The sequence below is a fragment of the Balaenoptera physalus genome (assembly GCF_965194825.1).
Source record: "Balaenoptera physalus genome assembly, chromosome: 16".
Classification (NCBI taxonomy): Eukaryota; Metazoa; Chordata; class Mammalia; order Artiodactyla; family Balaenopteridae; genus Balaenoptera; species Balaenoptera physalus.
The window spans coordinates 66098448-66114818 of record NC_138898.1 but is presented as its reverse complement, the minus strand read 5'-3'; the positions used below and the strand labels follow the sequence as shown (position 1 = coordinate 66114818).

The window sequence follows — 16371 nt, the reverse complement described above, 5'->3', positions numbered from 1 at the left end:
ATATACAAACAGCTCATAAAACTCAATATCAAAAAAAATCAAACAACCCAATCAGAAAATGGGCAGAAGACCTAAATAGACATTTCTCCAAAGAAGACATACAGATAGACAACAGGCACATGAAAAGATGTTCAACATCGCTAATTATTAGAGAAATGCAAATTAAAACCACAATGACCTCACACTGGTCAGAATGGCTAGCATCAGAAAGTCTACAGGGAATTCCCTGGCTGTCCAGTAGTTGGGACTCTGTGCTTTCACTGCCGAGGGTTCAATCCCTGGTCAGGGAACTAAGATCCCACAAGCTGCACATTGTGGCCAATAACAACAACAACAAGTCTACAAATAATAAATTGTAGAGGGTATGGAGAGAAGAGAACCCTTGTACAATGTTGGTAGGAATGTAAATTGGTACAGTTGCTATGGAAAACATTATGGAGGTTCCTTAAAAAAACTAAAAACAGAGTAACCATGTGATTCAGCAATTCCACTCCTGCATATGTATCCGGAAAAAATGAAAACACTATTCCAAAAAGATACGTGCACCCCAAAGCCAAGATACGGAAACAACCCAAGTGACAATCAAGATGACTGATTTAAGAAGATGTGGTATATACAGGATTAACAGATACAAACTACTATAAGAAATGATAAGCAACAGGATTTACTGTATAGCACAGGGAACTATATTCAGTATCTTATAATAACCTATAATGGAGAATAATCTGAAAAAATATAAGACTGAATCACTTTGCTATACATCTGAAACTAACACAATATTGCAAATCAACTATACTTTACTTCAATAAAAAAAAAAAGTGAAAGTCAGTGCATCCCACCAGAGACCTCCAGCCCTCCTCCATAAAGGAAACCACTATTAAATTTCTATGGCTCTGGAGAATGTTTCGTGAATATTCTGGCAATGTTAAGTATAAAACATGCAAAGGAAATACATGGGGAGGGATCACACCATTCACATAGTTCGATAATTTGCTTAAAAAAAAAACAACCCATGAAATCCAGCTCATTCTTCTTTCTGGCTATCATAGTGGCTGTATCTAACATATGGATGTATCAATCATATACATTTAAGTTTCTAGATTTCCTGCTATTATTGTTATTATTAACAATGCTGCAGTGATTATCTTCATTTTGTGTCATCATGTGTGTGTATGTTTGTGTGTGTATATATAAACAGTTAAAGATATATATATACACACACACACACACACTTAAAATACACACACGCACATGCACACACACTGAAAATTTTGATAGGGACACTTTGCAATCCAAGTGGTTGTACCAATCTATATCCCCACTTACAAGGCAAGAGAGGACCTGTTTGCTCATCCCTTCCCCATAATATACATCATCATGCTTTAAGGTAATTTAAAATTCAGAAACAAAGATCACTTACTCTTACCTAAGGCTATCAGCAATATTATGCCAAAGAAATAGTAAAATCTGAAATAACTAGTAAGCAGTAAGGGACCAATAGATATCAAAAGAATTAGTGAGAGTGATGGGGCTGGGTTTTTGACTGAATGCAGAGATATTTACAGTGGTTGTCAGAAGCTCAGGTTAAGCTTTCATTTGTAAACCACTTATTTATTTATAAATTTGGTAGAATTTTTCTCATGTTCCAGGACAGAAACCTAATAAGCATAAGACTTCTCATTCTTTTTTCTTCAATTCCAACACAGCTGAGAGATGTAACAGACAGATTTGAGAAATACTCAGAACAAAATCAACATTATGTGCTGAGGGACTGGATGTTGTGTTTGAAGGAGAAAAGATAAAGATGGTGCCTGGGTTTCTGGCTTAAGCACGTGGGTGGACCACTCACTGAATAAAGAATACATCATGGCCGTTTAGGGAGTTCAGTCTTGGACATGTCTGAATTAGAAGCTGAGATGTCAAAGTGACAACTGGCTCTATGGGTCCAGATTTCAGAAGGTAGCTCTTGGCAGGAGACTAAAATTTGGAAGTTGTCGCTTATGTAGTATTTGAAGCTATGGGAGTTTGCCAAGGTAGAGAATATAGAAAGAGGAGGCAAGAAGAAGCACAGGACCAAGTTCCTAGGAAATCCAACAATTAAAAGCCCATTTTTATAGGTCAGATAGGGGATGAAGGTCCAATAAAGGAAGTGAGAGGAAGCTGCCTAAGGAGGAGGAGAAGCCTGGAGAGTGTGTATAAAAGTGTTTCTAGAAAGGGGTCATGACCAACTGGATCCAATGCTGCTGTTGTAATACATGAAGGAGCTGCTTTTTGGAGTGATGGATGGAAATCAGGCTGGAAGAGGTTAGGGAGGGGTAAGAGTAAGAATGATAGTAATGGAAGCAATGCTTTCAAGATGTTGCCCAGGAAGGGTAGGAGAGAGGCGAAAGCTTGAGGGGTGTGGAACTTCAGGCTGGAACATACTTGAACAGGTTTACAAGCGATGAAGACAAGAGAGAAAAGGGGAGGGGAGAAGAGGGAGAGAACGGGAATGAATGAATATGAATGAGAATAAAGGAGAGAATAAGAGGTAGCAGATCCCTTGAAGGGGAGGGGATTCAGAGCAAACAAGAACAACCTTGTTAAGAGCCACTTCCTCTATCATGACAGGAAGGCAATGAGGACTGGATACAGCTGCAGATAGGTTTATAGATGTGGTCTGGGACGTCCAGAGAGTTCCCAGATGATGGCTTTTATTTTCTCAGAGGAGGAGGAAGAAAGGTCATCTGTTCAAAGTGAGATGAATGAAGGAAACGTCAGTTTTGAGGCTAGTGAAGGAGGTTTGAAATAATCATTGCAGACTGTGAAGAACAAGTTGAAAAGAGAAATATAGTTATTTTTTCTTGACATGCTCCAACTAATAATGGCGACAGCTTGGGGGAGAGAAGTCAGTTAGGAAACGGCAAGTTACTCACTGGCTGTGAACGATATCATTTTCATCAGAGAAAAAGACCCCAAGATACAAAATTAGAACATTTGGCAGTTCTTTCTCAAGCTCATTATATAAAATTTTAGTTCAGAACAGTTGCAGCCCAGCAATTCCACTTCTCGGTGAACTGAAGTTAAAACAGGTACTCAAACACACACATGTACACCCATGTTCACAGCGGCACTATTCACAACAGCCAAAAGGTGGGAACAGTCCAAATGTCATCAACAGATGAATAAACAAATCCTGGTCCATCCATACAGTGGAATATTATTCAGCCATAAAAAGAAATGAAGTACTATATAAGCCACAACATGGATGAATTTGAAAAACATTACACTAAGTGAAAGAAGCCAGATGGCAAAAGGTCATATATATTATATGATTCCATAGAAGTGAAATATCCAGAATTGGTAAATACACAGAGACAGAGCTCAGATTGGTGGCTACCTGGAACTGGGGGGAAGTCACTGCTTAATGACTACAGGGTTTTTTCTTGGGCTGATGAAAATGTCTTGGAACTAGATAGAGGTGTACTTGCACAACATTGTGAATACATTAAATGCCCCTGAATCGTTCACTTAAAATGGTTAATTTTATGTTGTGTGAATTTTACCTCAATGGAAAAAACGGAACAGTTGGCAGAGCAATTGACTTTAAGAAACGAATTACTCAATAATCAAATTTCTTATTTCCCACCCATCGCTAGCTAGCCCCCCTCACCATCATAATTCCATTAACCACCAACGGTGACTTCATCTTTTAAGGATTTGATAACTACAATAACAGCTATATATTATATCATATTCCCTGTCACACCAAATTCTAGGTTTTGTTGGTTTTCTGGGGGCCTCTAATTCCCCTTCTAGATCTCATCCTTATAGTCTAGCACCTTCTACAATGCTCACCATATAGAAGTTTTAATAAACATGTTTTACTTAATTTTGCACGGTATACTTACAAGTATATAACTGAGTTACTATTTTCTAAGGAAAAAGAATTCTAGCCAAATTTAAGAATAAATCACCAAGAGGATTTTGTATGGGCAAGTGACTATCATGGGACAGAACCAACACTTGTCTTGCTTAGTTGTATGACTTTGAGGCTTCAGATATTTCTGAATTGATGTTGGTGGTAGAACAGAATCTATTTATATTGTTTCAAAGGGTAAAAGAAGACTGAAAAAGGGAACACTAAGGGCAAAGGAGTAAAGAAGAGCATGAAAAACTGGTAGACAGTAATTTCTTTTCATCTCCATTTACAGTTAATGTGAAATTTAGGTTGCATTAGAGAAGCGTACAAGCACTTAAGCACTCTCGTAGATGATAAAAAGTAGCAACCGAAGATTACAGACTTTGGGTTGTATTTTCAGGGGTCTAATTTGCCAATTATAAAATAAGGTTCTTCTTCAAGTAATTTAAAATAATGAAATGCAAAGAGGCCAAAAATAAAATGGTGGTTTGTCCTATAAGAGCCATGCTATCTGCACTGATTAAGCAAACTCCTGTCAACACTCCTGTCTGAAGCCAAAGCAGAGTTAACACAGTATGCACATAAATCTAAACCTCTGACACTACCGAGCGCAAACAGCATTCTGATCAGGAATTTTTATATTGTGATTATTTTCCATTTAGGAAAAGGAGAGACAACATTAAGTTAATTTAAAAAAAACTGCGCAAATCAGTGTTTGAAAGTTAGGCCTTAGACTACCTAGGAAATACTGCCTTTCATCCAATATCAGAAAGTCTACTGCATCCTTTGAAGTCCACTGGGGTGAGGGGTGTCGGGGAAGAGGTAGGTGATACAAACTGTGGAATTCTAAACCACTGTCCCTTGCTGGTAGGGAGGTCACAGTCAAGAATGCAACATTTATCCTCTATTAGGAATTAAAGAGCAAAAATGAAGTAAAAACTAAAAATGCTAGCAGTCCAGGCTAATGCACTGTAGGTTTCCTGCATTAATCTGCACCATGAGGTCAGGAAGACAATGTTTTCAACACTCAGCCTTGGAAATTTACAGGTACTCTGATAACTCTGTGGTTGGCTGCTGCTTCTGTTTCCATGGAAACAGGCTGCTAAAAATGGGGCATGTTGCTTTAAACTGATCATACCTTCACACAAATTCCCCTCTCCTTTTTGTCAAAAGTTGGAATGAATTAAGTATGCTTCTCATGGTATAACAACGTGATGTCAAGCCAGGGGACCTGGTACAGAATAGCAGGGACAACGTTAGCCTGTGGCAGACATACAGAAAGATATTATACATACCTATGTGCATCTAAAAAAATCTCACTTGGTTAAAAAGTAGTGGAAATAAATTACACAGTGGAATAAATGGAAGTATAACACAAATAATAGGCATTGCAAAAGTAAAATCATCCACTTAATTGCCTGATCACCAGCAATGTAAAGAGCTTTAAAAAAAACTTGATTTGTTTTTTCAGACAATTAATTTTTAATCTGTAGGACCATGCTGGTTCTATGCCTGAATGTCTAGATTTCTTAACCCTCCATGTTTCCAAAAGAACATAATGTTTATTTTTCTTATTTTGGGGGTAATCAAAAAGTCTACATTTTATTGCTGCATTAGAATTTCAGTGTGCAGCTATAGGCAGAGGTGCTGACAGCTTTTTTTTTTTTAATCTTTATTGGAGTATAATTGCTTTACAGTGTTGTGTTAAGTTTCTGTTGTACAACAAAGTGAATCGGCTATAAGTATACATATATCCCCATATCCCCTCCCTCTTGTGTCTCCCTCCCACGCTCCCTATCCCACCCCTCTAGGTGGTCACAAAGCACCGAGCTGATCTCCCTGTGCTATGCAGCTGCTTCCTTCTAGCTATCTATTTTACATTTGGTAGTGTATATATGTCAATGCCACTCTCTCACTTTGTCCCAGCTTCCCCTTCCCCCCTGTGTCCTCAAGTCTGTTCTCTACGTCTGTGTCTTTATTCCTGCCCTGCCACTAGGTTCATCAGTACCGTTTTTTTTAGATTCCATATATTGCGTTGTGCTGACAGCTTAAAGCTCTTTCCTAATCCCTCTAAATTGGGAAAATGTATGTTGTATAAAAGATTCTGAAATGCCTTAGTGTAAATTCCTAAGGCAGTTTCTCTGAATAAAAAGACAATTAACAATGAAACAGGAAAACAGTGGAATATTATTTACCTCCAGTTTTTCCCAGAATAGTAAGCACATGCTACTCTCTTGAGGTCATTTGATCCTGGCTCAATATCTTGGGGTTTTTCTTCCCATTTTGTGGATTCAGGAATGGGACATACATACACACACGTACACACACACACAGAGTTGACCCTTGAACAACATGGCTTTGAACTGCACAGGTCCACTTACATGTGGACTTTTTTTTCAATAAATATAGTACCTGTATTTTCATTTTACAGATCTTTAACTAAGCGAAGGGGGGGGGAAGTTTGTGTTTGATTAGAGATCACGATATGTGGAATCAAAAGAATTAGGGTCCGAGTCCTGATTCTACCCAAACTGTTTTGGTTTCCTGCCCTTGGTTGAGTCATTTGTCAATTCCTTTGTTTCTGAGGCAGAGATAGCAGTACTCGGATTTGTGACTGCGCATGGCGGGGGGTGGGGTGGGGGCGGGAGGCCGGCGCCCTTAACTCCCACGTTGTTCAACGTTATATATGTATACCTACACACACATGTGCCAATTTGCCCACAAAAACGTAAGGAGAACAGAGAACTTGTGACACAACTTGTGTGCGATCCTAATGTCAGAGCAACTGTGCATGATGATACAGATCAAAGGATGAGCTGCAGTTGTTCGGGCCAATGGGGTGGGGATGGGGTGGGGATGGGGTGGGGACGGGTGGGCAGGGAGAGGCCTTCTGGGAGAGAACAGCTGCGGAGGGAGAGAGAAGTGGCAAGTGGCGCAGAGGCAGGGCCTCACTTGCTGAAGGCGGCCAGAGTGTAGGCGGAGATCAGCTGGGCAGCTCTATCTCTACTTGAGTCAAGACTCCTGTTGAGATTCTATTTGAGGAAGGGGACCTGGATAAGGGTGGGGCTGTGGTGAAACAGTGCTGTTGAGAAATGAAATATTTTTGGGGTAGAATTGACAGATTCGATAACCAGATTTGGTGACAGGCTATGAGGAGAAGGTCAAGGAAGGTGTCAGGGATCACTCCCATTTTGGGTTCCTGCCGTGAGCTAATGGGGGGAAGGAGGTGCCACTGACCGAAAGACAGGAAACCCTGGAGGAATGTGCTTCATGGGAAGAAGTAAGGGGCCTACTGGAGCCGTCAGGGATGCAGATGACCGTGCAGGCCTGAAGCACGAGAGAGGCGCCTGGCGCTCACAGTCGGTGATCCTCACTCATTTGGACCAGAGCACACAGAGGTTTCTTCTGCTATCTCTTTTATGTGTGTGTGTATTTTAACGTCTATATTATCATTCAGTTTCCCACTTTTCAGGCTGTGAGCTCCTTGAATGCCATTGCTTATAGAGGTTTACAACTTCCAGCATGATGCTGTGGCGAAGCACTCAAATTTCTGCCAAATAAAATGATTTCCAATAAAAAGTTAAATTATATAATTTCATCTCAAGGGCAGCATATACCCATTTTTAAAAGACACTGAATTACATCTGGGAAAAAGAATCTTCTACTTTTTCCTTCATACCTGTATGTTATTTGAATTTATTTTAAGGACCGTATCTTACACTTCAAATTTATTTTTAAAAAACCCATTAATTTAGCAATACCTCACTTGTACAACACTTTCAATTATGTAGAACACTGGCAGAAAACAAAGAAAGAAGAAATTCCCAAAGAAATAAAAATAGATGTTGCAAAGTTCACGTGCTTTACTTATAGAAGAAGGCTGGGTAGCATTCTCTATTTTAACTGCTTATTTCTCTGCTTCTCCCAGTATGACTCAATAAATTTTAGTTGAATCAACAACAGAATCAGGATTCCACTATTACATTTTGTTTATTTGTTGCTTACTTTGAAGATTAGAAGCAGCAAGTCAGAAAAGGGAAAAGCAGCAGAACGTGGCGGATGACAAAAATCAAATAATAAACAATGATTCTAGTAATCTAGTAATGATCTAGGGATCATTCTGTGCATGGGCAAACGGTTTTATACACCTCAACGATGACTTAAGGCACCAATACATTACATACAATACATTTTGGGTTAGCCATTAATTTATAATTGAATTTTAAATTATATCTGAAGGTAATAGTTCAAACTACATTGTTTAAGAAGGCAGAGAGGGGTATAATATTCTTCAAATACTTATTGCATAATAGTAATGTATCTTTGAGATGCAGGACACTGGGAGTGAGGTATAAAAATCATCCAAACAATGACACTATCTCCAAGAAATATTATGGTCTAATAGTGAAGATAGTACAGACACATACCACAGTAGCAAAAGGTGACATGCCATAAAAAGATGCAGAGCAAGTTACTGGGAGTATATGATAGAGAAGAAATTATTTTTAGCTGATAGGATCAGGTGACTTTCTTTAGGAAATGGCACAGGGATTGGGTTTTAAGAGACTCTGGACCTGCAAAGCTGGGGTGAGCAGCTTTCCAAGAGAACATCCAGCAGTGATGGAAATGGTTCATAATCTGCATGGCTCTATACAGAAGCCACCAACCAGGTGTGGCGTCTTGAGTAACTGAAATGTGGAGAATGTGGCTGAGGAGGTAAAATTTTAAAAACTTTACTTCATTTTTAATGATTTTAAATGTAAATCTGAACAGCCATATGAGGCTAATGGACAGTGCAGGTAGAGTATGTATGAAATAATTTCTGTCACTTAGAAAAGTTTTGGTGCTTTAATAAAGGTATTTATTTAGTCTATTTTCCCTAGGTTGAACTGCTCAGAATATCTCAGACAAATGTGCATTTTTTCCATACATAGATCTCCTATAGCCATGTCCCAGCGCACCACATTAATCCACTCCGCTGTCTATGATGCAGTCTGCCACAAACTTTCACATGCTTTATCGCAACTGTTACTACCCAGTCTATGACAGAATTGGGAATGTGGTTCCCCAAAGCAGTAGCTTTTCTCCCCACCAGCCACGGCTGAGCCACACAATAAAAGGAGCCCAGATCCCCGAGTCATTTCTTAGAGGACGGCTGACTAGGATAGCTGCCCAACCCACCTGGGACTATGTTTTGAGCAAGAAATGCGCTTTGATTGGTTAAAACACTGAGTTTGCGGGTTGTTTGTTAGAACAGGTAGTTTAGTCAAAGTCATTAATACACAAGCCAGTTTTCTTTCTTTGGTGTTTCATTTTCACCATTAGAGAGCTCCGTATATTGAACATCAATTTTTCCTCTTTAAATTGATTTGCTACATTTTGTCTTTGATAAATACGGGATATAACCAGCTGGTAGCACTGGCATTATGATTCATCATCTCAATAACGCTTCATATTAAGCCATTTATCTGAATTAAACATCTCAATTTATTTGATTTTTCCCTCAAGTTTCATGATTATTAATTTGTAAGTTTTCAAGTCAGTGATTTGTAATATCCTTTAGTTGTTAGAACCAGAAATTAAATTTAAATCTCATCTGTGATGAGCGCTATTAAAAAACGTTCTAAACCTTTTGTGGATAAGTCAAAAGTTGAGATTCCCTACTGCTGCTTTGACAAAAGACACTAGTCTAAGGAAAATGTCCTATTTTGAAGTTGATCAGAATTCACGCCATTTATTGCTATTTCTTACCTGAGGCAGAAAGTAATTAAATTCTCCAACTACATATGTGGGTTGGTATTTATCAAAAAGTTTATATAAGCATTAACAAAACTGTGAGGAGATATGCTTTATTATCCAAAGAATTCTCTGGTATGTAGTGACAACTATTCACAGGCGATTGACACTTGGAACATTTTTCCCTTAAATTTTCAATAGGTATTACTAAATTTCCTTGTTAAGGTGTCACATAAACTTTGAAACCTATGATTATCTGCTTACAAAATCTGTTTTTCCCCCTAATAATAATTTCAGCTAATTAGCACTGTCAACAATAACAGGAATTCTAAAATGTCCCCAAATAAGCAAGAACTAGAGCAACTACTTGAGAAGCAGAGGAGACCTCCCACCCCTCGCAGCAGACACCATCACAAACGCCAGAGACCCGGCTGTGTTGCTACGATTAGAATGGAATGGACCAAAATCTATCCTTCCTTCATTACCTGAAAACTTGTGATTCAGATACTGCCACAAATGAGTGGAACACCAAATATTATTCATGTGAAAGACAGTATTTTAAATTAGTATCCCTTAACACGAGGCATAAACCATAGACATGACTAAATAGTCAGAAATTTGTCTTTTGACAAGACAGCATAGGATCTAATTAGACTCTGGGGCATTTTAGCGTTTGAACATTGCTGCCATATCAATAAGCTTTCACAGATTAATAAAACTGACATATGACCCAGGACCTAGCAGCAGAAGGAGCTCAGCAGTGGCCTGTCCCAAGAGTCTGATAATGTCACCGCTGGTGCTCATCTGCAGGCAGTGACTGTGACACACTGAATTCCAGGAGTTCAACCCTGCAAAGGAACGTAGTCATTTTCAGAGGACGCCAAGGAAAAAAAGTAGCTTTCTGCAAAATTTCTCCTATTTTTTCTGTTCTAATTAAACTCTGGTCTAATCCTCTTTCGGTGTCACTACCTTTGAGGTAACAGATCACCTTTGATGTCTCTATTTTTTTTTCCCCCCTCAGCCCTATCGCTAGCAAAAATAAGTAGAAATACAGTCTGTTGAGATAGAAAGCGAAGCCTAGTTCAATGCAACTGTGGTGAGGTAGATGAATTTTATCATCCAGTCATTTCTGTGGAGTGTTTAAAAATATGAAAGTTCTCTCCCTGTACACCTCTTTATACTGATGAATTTACATGACAGTAAGATATATAAACACTTCTCTACTTTGTCAATATACACGAGATTTTAAAAATTAAATTTTAAATAGAAGGAAAAAGTAAAGGGTTAAAAAAATAAGAAGAGGGATGGCAAACTGGCATGAAACTGGGTATCTCATAAAGACACTATGAAGTAGGTATTGTTTATCTTCATTGTACAAAGGAGGAAATTAAGGCTTAGAGCAGTGAACTTGTCTAGGGTCACAGAGCTAGAAAATGGGATTTGATCCCAAGTATATATCACTTCAGAGAGTCCATGCTCTTGCTTTGTGACATTATACTACAGCACATGTATAAATTCAAAGCATGGTCACAACTGTTCGGGAAAGAATCGATACATTATGTAATCATCTCAAGGCAGTTTTGCCGTTCCTGTTGATAATTCTCCTATCCTGTTTTTATATTTTTAATTCTTGCTCTCTATACACCTTATCATACTGTTGTTATAACATCTTTTTATTTCTCCAATTGCATTTTCCTCCACTTTTCCCAGTTTTTCAAGTAGTGTAAAAATTGTTAAAAATTTATGTTAATAGGAGCTTAACACTAGAACTTGACTTAAATGATACATAGATAATCCCCTTTTTAAGTTAATGATTTAAAAAAATTAAGTTCCCCTCTGAGTCTCTAGGACATGCCCTAGAAGCTCTACCGGTGTTGATTTTACGAGAGTCTACAAGATCTGCAGCGCACAAGCGGGGGCGACCCCACCGTCTGGTTCCTGGCAATAGCTATTGATACTTCATTGTGTGTCCTTTGTTTCCATCTACATGTTTTTTTCAACCAGTACCCAAAAGAAGTTCAACTCCAATAAGAAAACAACTATTGTTCCTTCTTCTTATTGTTTAAATATTCAACAATCTGTCATCACATTCTCCTTTTCTAAATGTATGAAAAAGAAAAGAAGGAATATCATTTTGGAAGAAGCTCAAACTGCTGCTTGGGCAGATAACTGTATTTACTGTCTGGGTCTCCAGAAGATGAGGAAGAGCCAGTGGAGAGGTGAGGGGGCAGCTGATGGTTACTGTGGGGGGTTTTCCTCCCAAAGAACACTAGAAAATCAAATTTCAAATTAAACAAGCATTGAGAGGGGTGACTTTCATATCTCAAAATCAGAAAAAACTTATTCTCTGAAGATTCTGAATTTCTTACTCCATGGCCCCTGGTCTCCTGCTGCTGTAGTAAAGCACGCTGGACACTGGTCTTGCCACACTTCAGTGTACCAGGACACAGGACAGCAGTGCCCAGAACTTTGGACATTTTCTTAAATCAGTCAGGGAGGTACCTGCGTGGTGGCCACTAACAATTACTGACAGCATTCTTAAGCTTACTCTTTGCTTTGTTAAAAAACCACAAAACTACGCAACGTGCCTAAAAAACAAAACAAAATGATGGTGCAATGTGCATTATAACCAATTAAACCAATCGTTTAAAGATACAATTAAGAAAGAGCTAGCTACCTTCCTGCTTTTAAACAATAAAAACCATTAACATGTTAATTGGAAAAAAAAAATCATTTCCCTGGAACTACGTGTTCGTCAATGTAAAAGAAGCAGGGTTCTGCATAACACTGGAAAGGAAATGGCCTCTCCTAAAGTTGGGTGGGGGGAAGCAAAAAAATTAGAGGACATGAGAAAATCGACAAAACGAACCTGGCAGGATTTCACCGAAATGAGGACTGGCTTCGTAAGTCCCCTTACTCTAGCAATTACTGCCACCTCCCTGGAGTCCCATCAGTTAGTGAGTCTTCAGAAAGAGCTACCAAGAACAGCCTTAAGCTTTCATTTCAAAGAACTGAGAGCGTGTAAGGTACGTGAGTGGACAGAGAGCAGACACACGGCATGGGAAGCAGACACACACGCTCAGCCTGGTGGACGAGAGCATGAATTTGGCAGTTCTGCCCCTGTCCACAGACAGACTGACCTTCCTTGAGACTTTTCTGGTTGCTCCCTTCAAGGCATTCCTTTTCTTTTAGTGGCTCGAAATCGCCAGCAGCTAAAATCTCCGGGAAGCCCTGTTGCTGCTTCTTGGAGCTATCGATCATGGTGAGAGGCTTCTGGAGACAGGCAGCATCAAGCAAGAGAAGAGCTCAATCTGCCAAACAGCAGAGGCCAGCGCTCGGAATCCTCTGGTCCCTGGGTCCTGGGTGCCTCCTCACAATACCCCGATCAGCGGGCAATTATGGCTTTAAGCAGCTGAAGGAGCTGTTACCCTTTAGTTGCCAGCTGGACCTGCAAATCGACTCCTGCTGCTGCAAGCCCGAAACTCTCTCCCACGTTGGGAGGCAGAGCCACGGAAGCACGATGATGCTGAAATCCCACCCCTTTTCCCAGCCAGCCCAGCTTCCCCCGCACTGGGGACTTCAATCTGCAGTTTGATGGTCCGCGTCATCTGACAAACACTGACTCAAGCAGTTAAAAATAAATCCTCTAGTTGTTAAAAGAGAAGACTTTGCTGATACCTTAGAAGACAAATTGCTGCCTGTGGTCTCTCTCTGGCTCTCTATAAACACAGCCACAGGCTGTGGAAATACTTTCTATCAGCCAGCCAAGCACATCCATTACTCATTAAGTTCTCCAGCTAAACAAACGGCGGTCTAGGGCACCCGAAGGAAGAGGGTCTTATCTCAGCAGAGGCACCACACTGAATAAACACGTTACTAGCATATCTGGATAAAAACAGAAGCATGTCACCACCACACTGCTTTCGTGGTGTGCTTTTTGCCGTTCCCGGCTCTCCCAGGCACAGCCGGTTCTCTCTGTCACAGGGAATGCCCGTAACTGCAGCTTTCTGCCTTCGCCAATGCAGACCCGGGCGGCAGTTTTCCTTTGTGCCGCTAGTCGGCCGAGAGAGTTAACATCGCCATGATTGTGCTAAGGAAGAAAATCTCCTCCCCTGTATTAAAGGCAGACACTGAGAGCTTCTAGTTCATAACAGGTTCCACCAGCAAGCAGCCAAGTTTAATTTCACGTGAGCTATCAACAACGGGCACCGTTTCCCCAGGTCACTGGCTGCCGCCCACTAGGCACAGGGACGCTGCCTGAAGGAAATCTGCAGGTAAGGCAACTCCAGGCAAAGTGGAAATGCCTGCTTTCATACACACCAAACATCTGTCTGTCTATAGCTGTAGCCAAAAGAATCTGATTTGCATGGTTTGAAGTATGCTCCTTTGCAAAGAGGTCCCATAAAACCCATTAGAGGCTGTAAGAGCAGGAGACTGAATCCTCCTCCATGAGAGATCTGCTTTTGCTTTGTTCGCTTTTTAAATAATCAACATCTAACAGAGTGCCTGGAATATTAGGGAGTTCTCAACAAATACTTGTTGCATGACTAAGTGAATGAATGAAAGCAGAAGATAATACTCAGAGTTCTAAAGAAGTCCTAGGTCAGTGACCAAGAGTCACTAATTTTTAGATGAACAGCTACGTGTTCTTTAAAGGAAGCACATTTTCTCTTTAAAAGAAAATACACACATACACTTTGAATGTGCATGTGACATGATCCTTTTGTGGGATAAAGAAAGGCTTACATTTTTACAGCCAGAAAAATCAATATTCTCTTCATCATATAACAGAGATGGGGACTGGGTGAAGATTCTTTCCTTTGTCCCTGGTTCCAAGGCTGGTGTGCACTAAATCTGTGCTGTTCTAGAAAGATAGTTATCTATCCTTCTCCAGCGTCTCTCAAGAATGGGATTACACAACACATGACATGCTTCTTGTCAACTGAAATTCCTTCTGAGGCAATTTAAGTCCATCGTTGGTAGTCTAAACCCCTGCAGGAACAAACTGCGACGACCTTAACACACTTCTCAAAAAATGCCCTCAAATGCTCTGCTACTATTTCTGATCCTAAGGCCTCCATTCTTCTAAATTAACTGTTCCTACACCTTTAAAGGAGTAAGGAAAAAACCCATCATTTTCTGCGGACATTCTTTGGGTCGGTCTGCAGAAAGTTTTGCCAAGTTTATCTCATTTAACCCCTAACAGTCCTTTGTGATCACTATGATTATTTGTACATTCTAGACATTTTACAGACCAAGACCAAAGTCACAGAGCTTGTAAGCAGCAGATCTGGAATTCAACCAACATCTTAGTTCTCCAAAGCCCACATCTTTTTTCTATGGCATTGCAATGCCTGCTGTCTTCTAAAGCATGCTCCATTTCCAGGCTTTAGTTTGATCTTGGGACAGGTTTAAGAGCAGAGACCATTACTTTCATTGCCTTCAGGTAATTCTACTCCTGGTGAGGGAGAAGGAAGGCAACATAATCATACTAGAGTGCTTTTATGAAAGCAATTTAACTTTTCCTGAAATAATAACAACAGCAGCCAACTTTGTTTAGTGCTCTAAACAAAGTTGTAGTGCACAGCACAGTCTAAGTGCTCTTCATATATTATCTCATTTATTCTGTTGACAGACCTGTGAGTTCAATGTTGTTATCCTAATTTACAGATGAGAAAACTGAGGCACAGGAAAATCAAATATTTTGTCAGAGATCACATATCTCATAAGTGGTGGCCAGGATTCCAAACAGGCAGCTTGGTTCCAGAGCCTACATTTTTAATTGCTTTGCAAAAAGAACAACAAAAACAATAAACCCCAACATTCTCCTTTTCAGGATGTTGTTTATAAAATTGTACCCAATTTTTTGGCCACAAGTTTAGAAACCTGAGTAGATACAGAGCTACACCATCCATTTAAAAATTCTTTATTGGCCATGTGTATGTGTGTGTGTGTTTAGTATGTTAAAAAGTAATACAATTCTCCTTTAAGGATCCTCTGTAGTCTTATTATTTTTGTTTCTGATAAATATACAAGATCTCAATAAGGAAACATTTTCTGGCTGTAGATTTATATTAAAAGTCTTGCCTCTGTAGTTTTGAAAGGCAATAATAATTTCTCTAGTGGTGAATATGCTTAAAAGAACATTTATTTTGCTGTTTTAAAAAATTCTGAAATAATTTCAAATTCAAAAAGCCTTTTTCCCCTGAACCATCTGTGAGAAAGCTCTGACACGATACCTCTTTACCCTAAGTGCTCTGGTTTATAATTCCTACAAACAAGGCTATTCTCCCACATAACCGCAGTATGACCATCAATATCATGAAATTAACACTGATATATCACTGCCACCTAATCCACAGACTCCATTCAAGTTCTACCAGTTGTCCCGACAACATCCTTTATAGCAGAAGGACCCAAACCAGAATCACATATGGCATCGAGTTTTCAAGTCTCTTTAGTTTTCTTCCATCTTGAACAGTTAGTTCCTCAGTCTTTCTTGATATTTCTTTCTTTGACTTTTGAAGATTACAGGCTGGTTACTCGGTAGAGTTACTCTCAGTTTGAGTTCATTTGATGTGTCTTCATGATTACATAGCAGTCGTGGCAGGAATATTTTTGGCAGGAATACCATAGAAGCAATGTAATGTGTTCTTTGCATCCCATCAGGTGGTGTACAAATTCAATTTGTCTCATGGCTGATGATGTTTATTTTAATTTATTAAAATGGTATT

The 16371-nt window shown here is 39.6% G+C and overlaps 1 protein-coding gene across 16 annotated transcripts in view; it reads right to left on the bottom strand.

Moving 5' to 3' along the window:
• Positions 1–16371, bottom strand: part of MRTFB (myocardin related transcription factor B) — a 258022-nt gene that overhangs the window by 60554 nt on the left and 181097 nt on the right. Inside the window, exon 1 of one of the 16 annotated variants that reach the window (XM_082429621.1) lies at positions 12778–14215. The exons of the other annotated variants lie outside the window; for them this stretch is intronic. Within the exon in view, the coding sequence (XP_082285747.1) occupies positions 12778–12898 (121 nt within the window). The 5' untranslated portion in view covers positions 12899–14215. Of the gene's footprint in view, positions 1–12777; positions 14216–16371 lie in introns of those variants that run through there. 16 annotated transcript variants of the gene reach the window in all.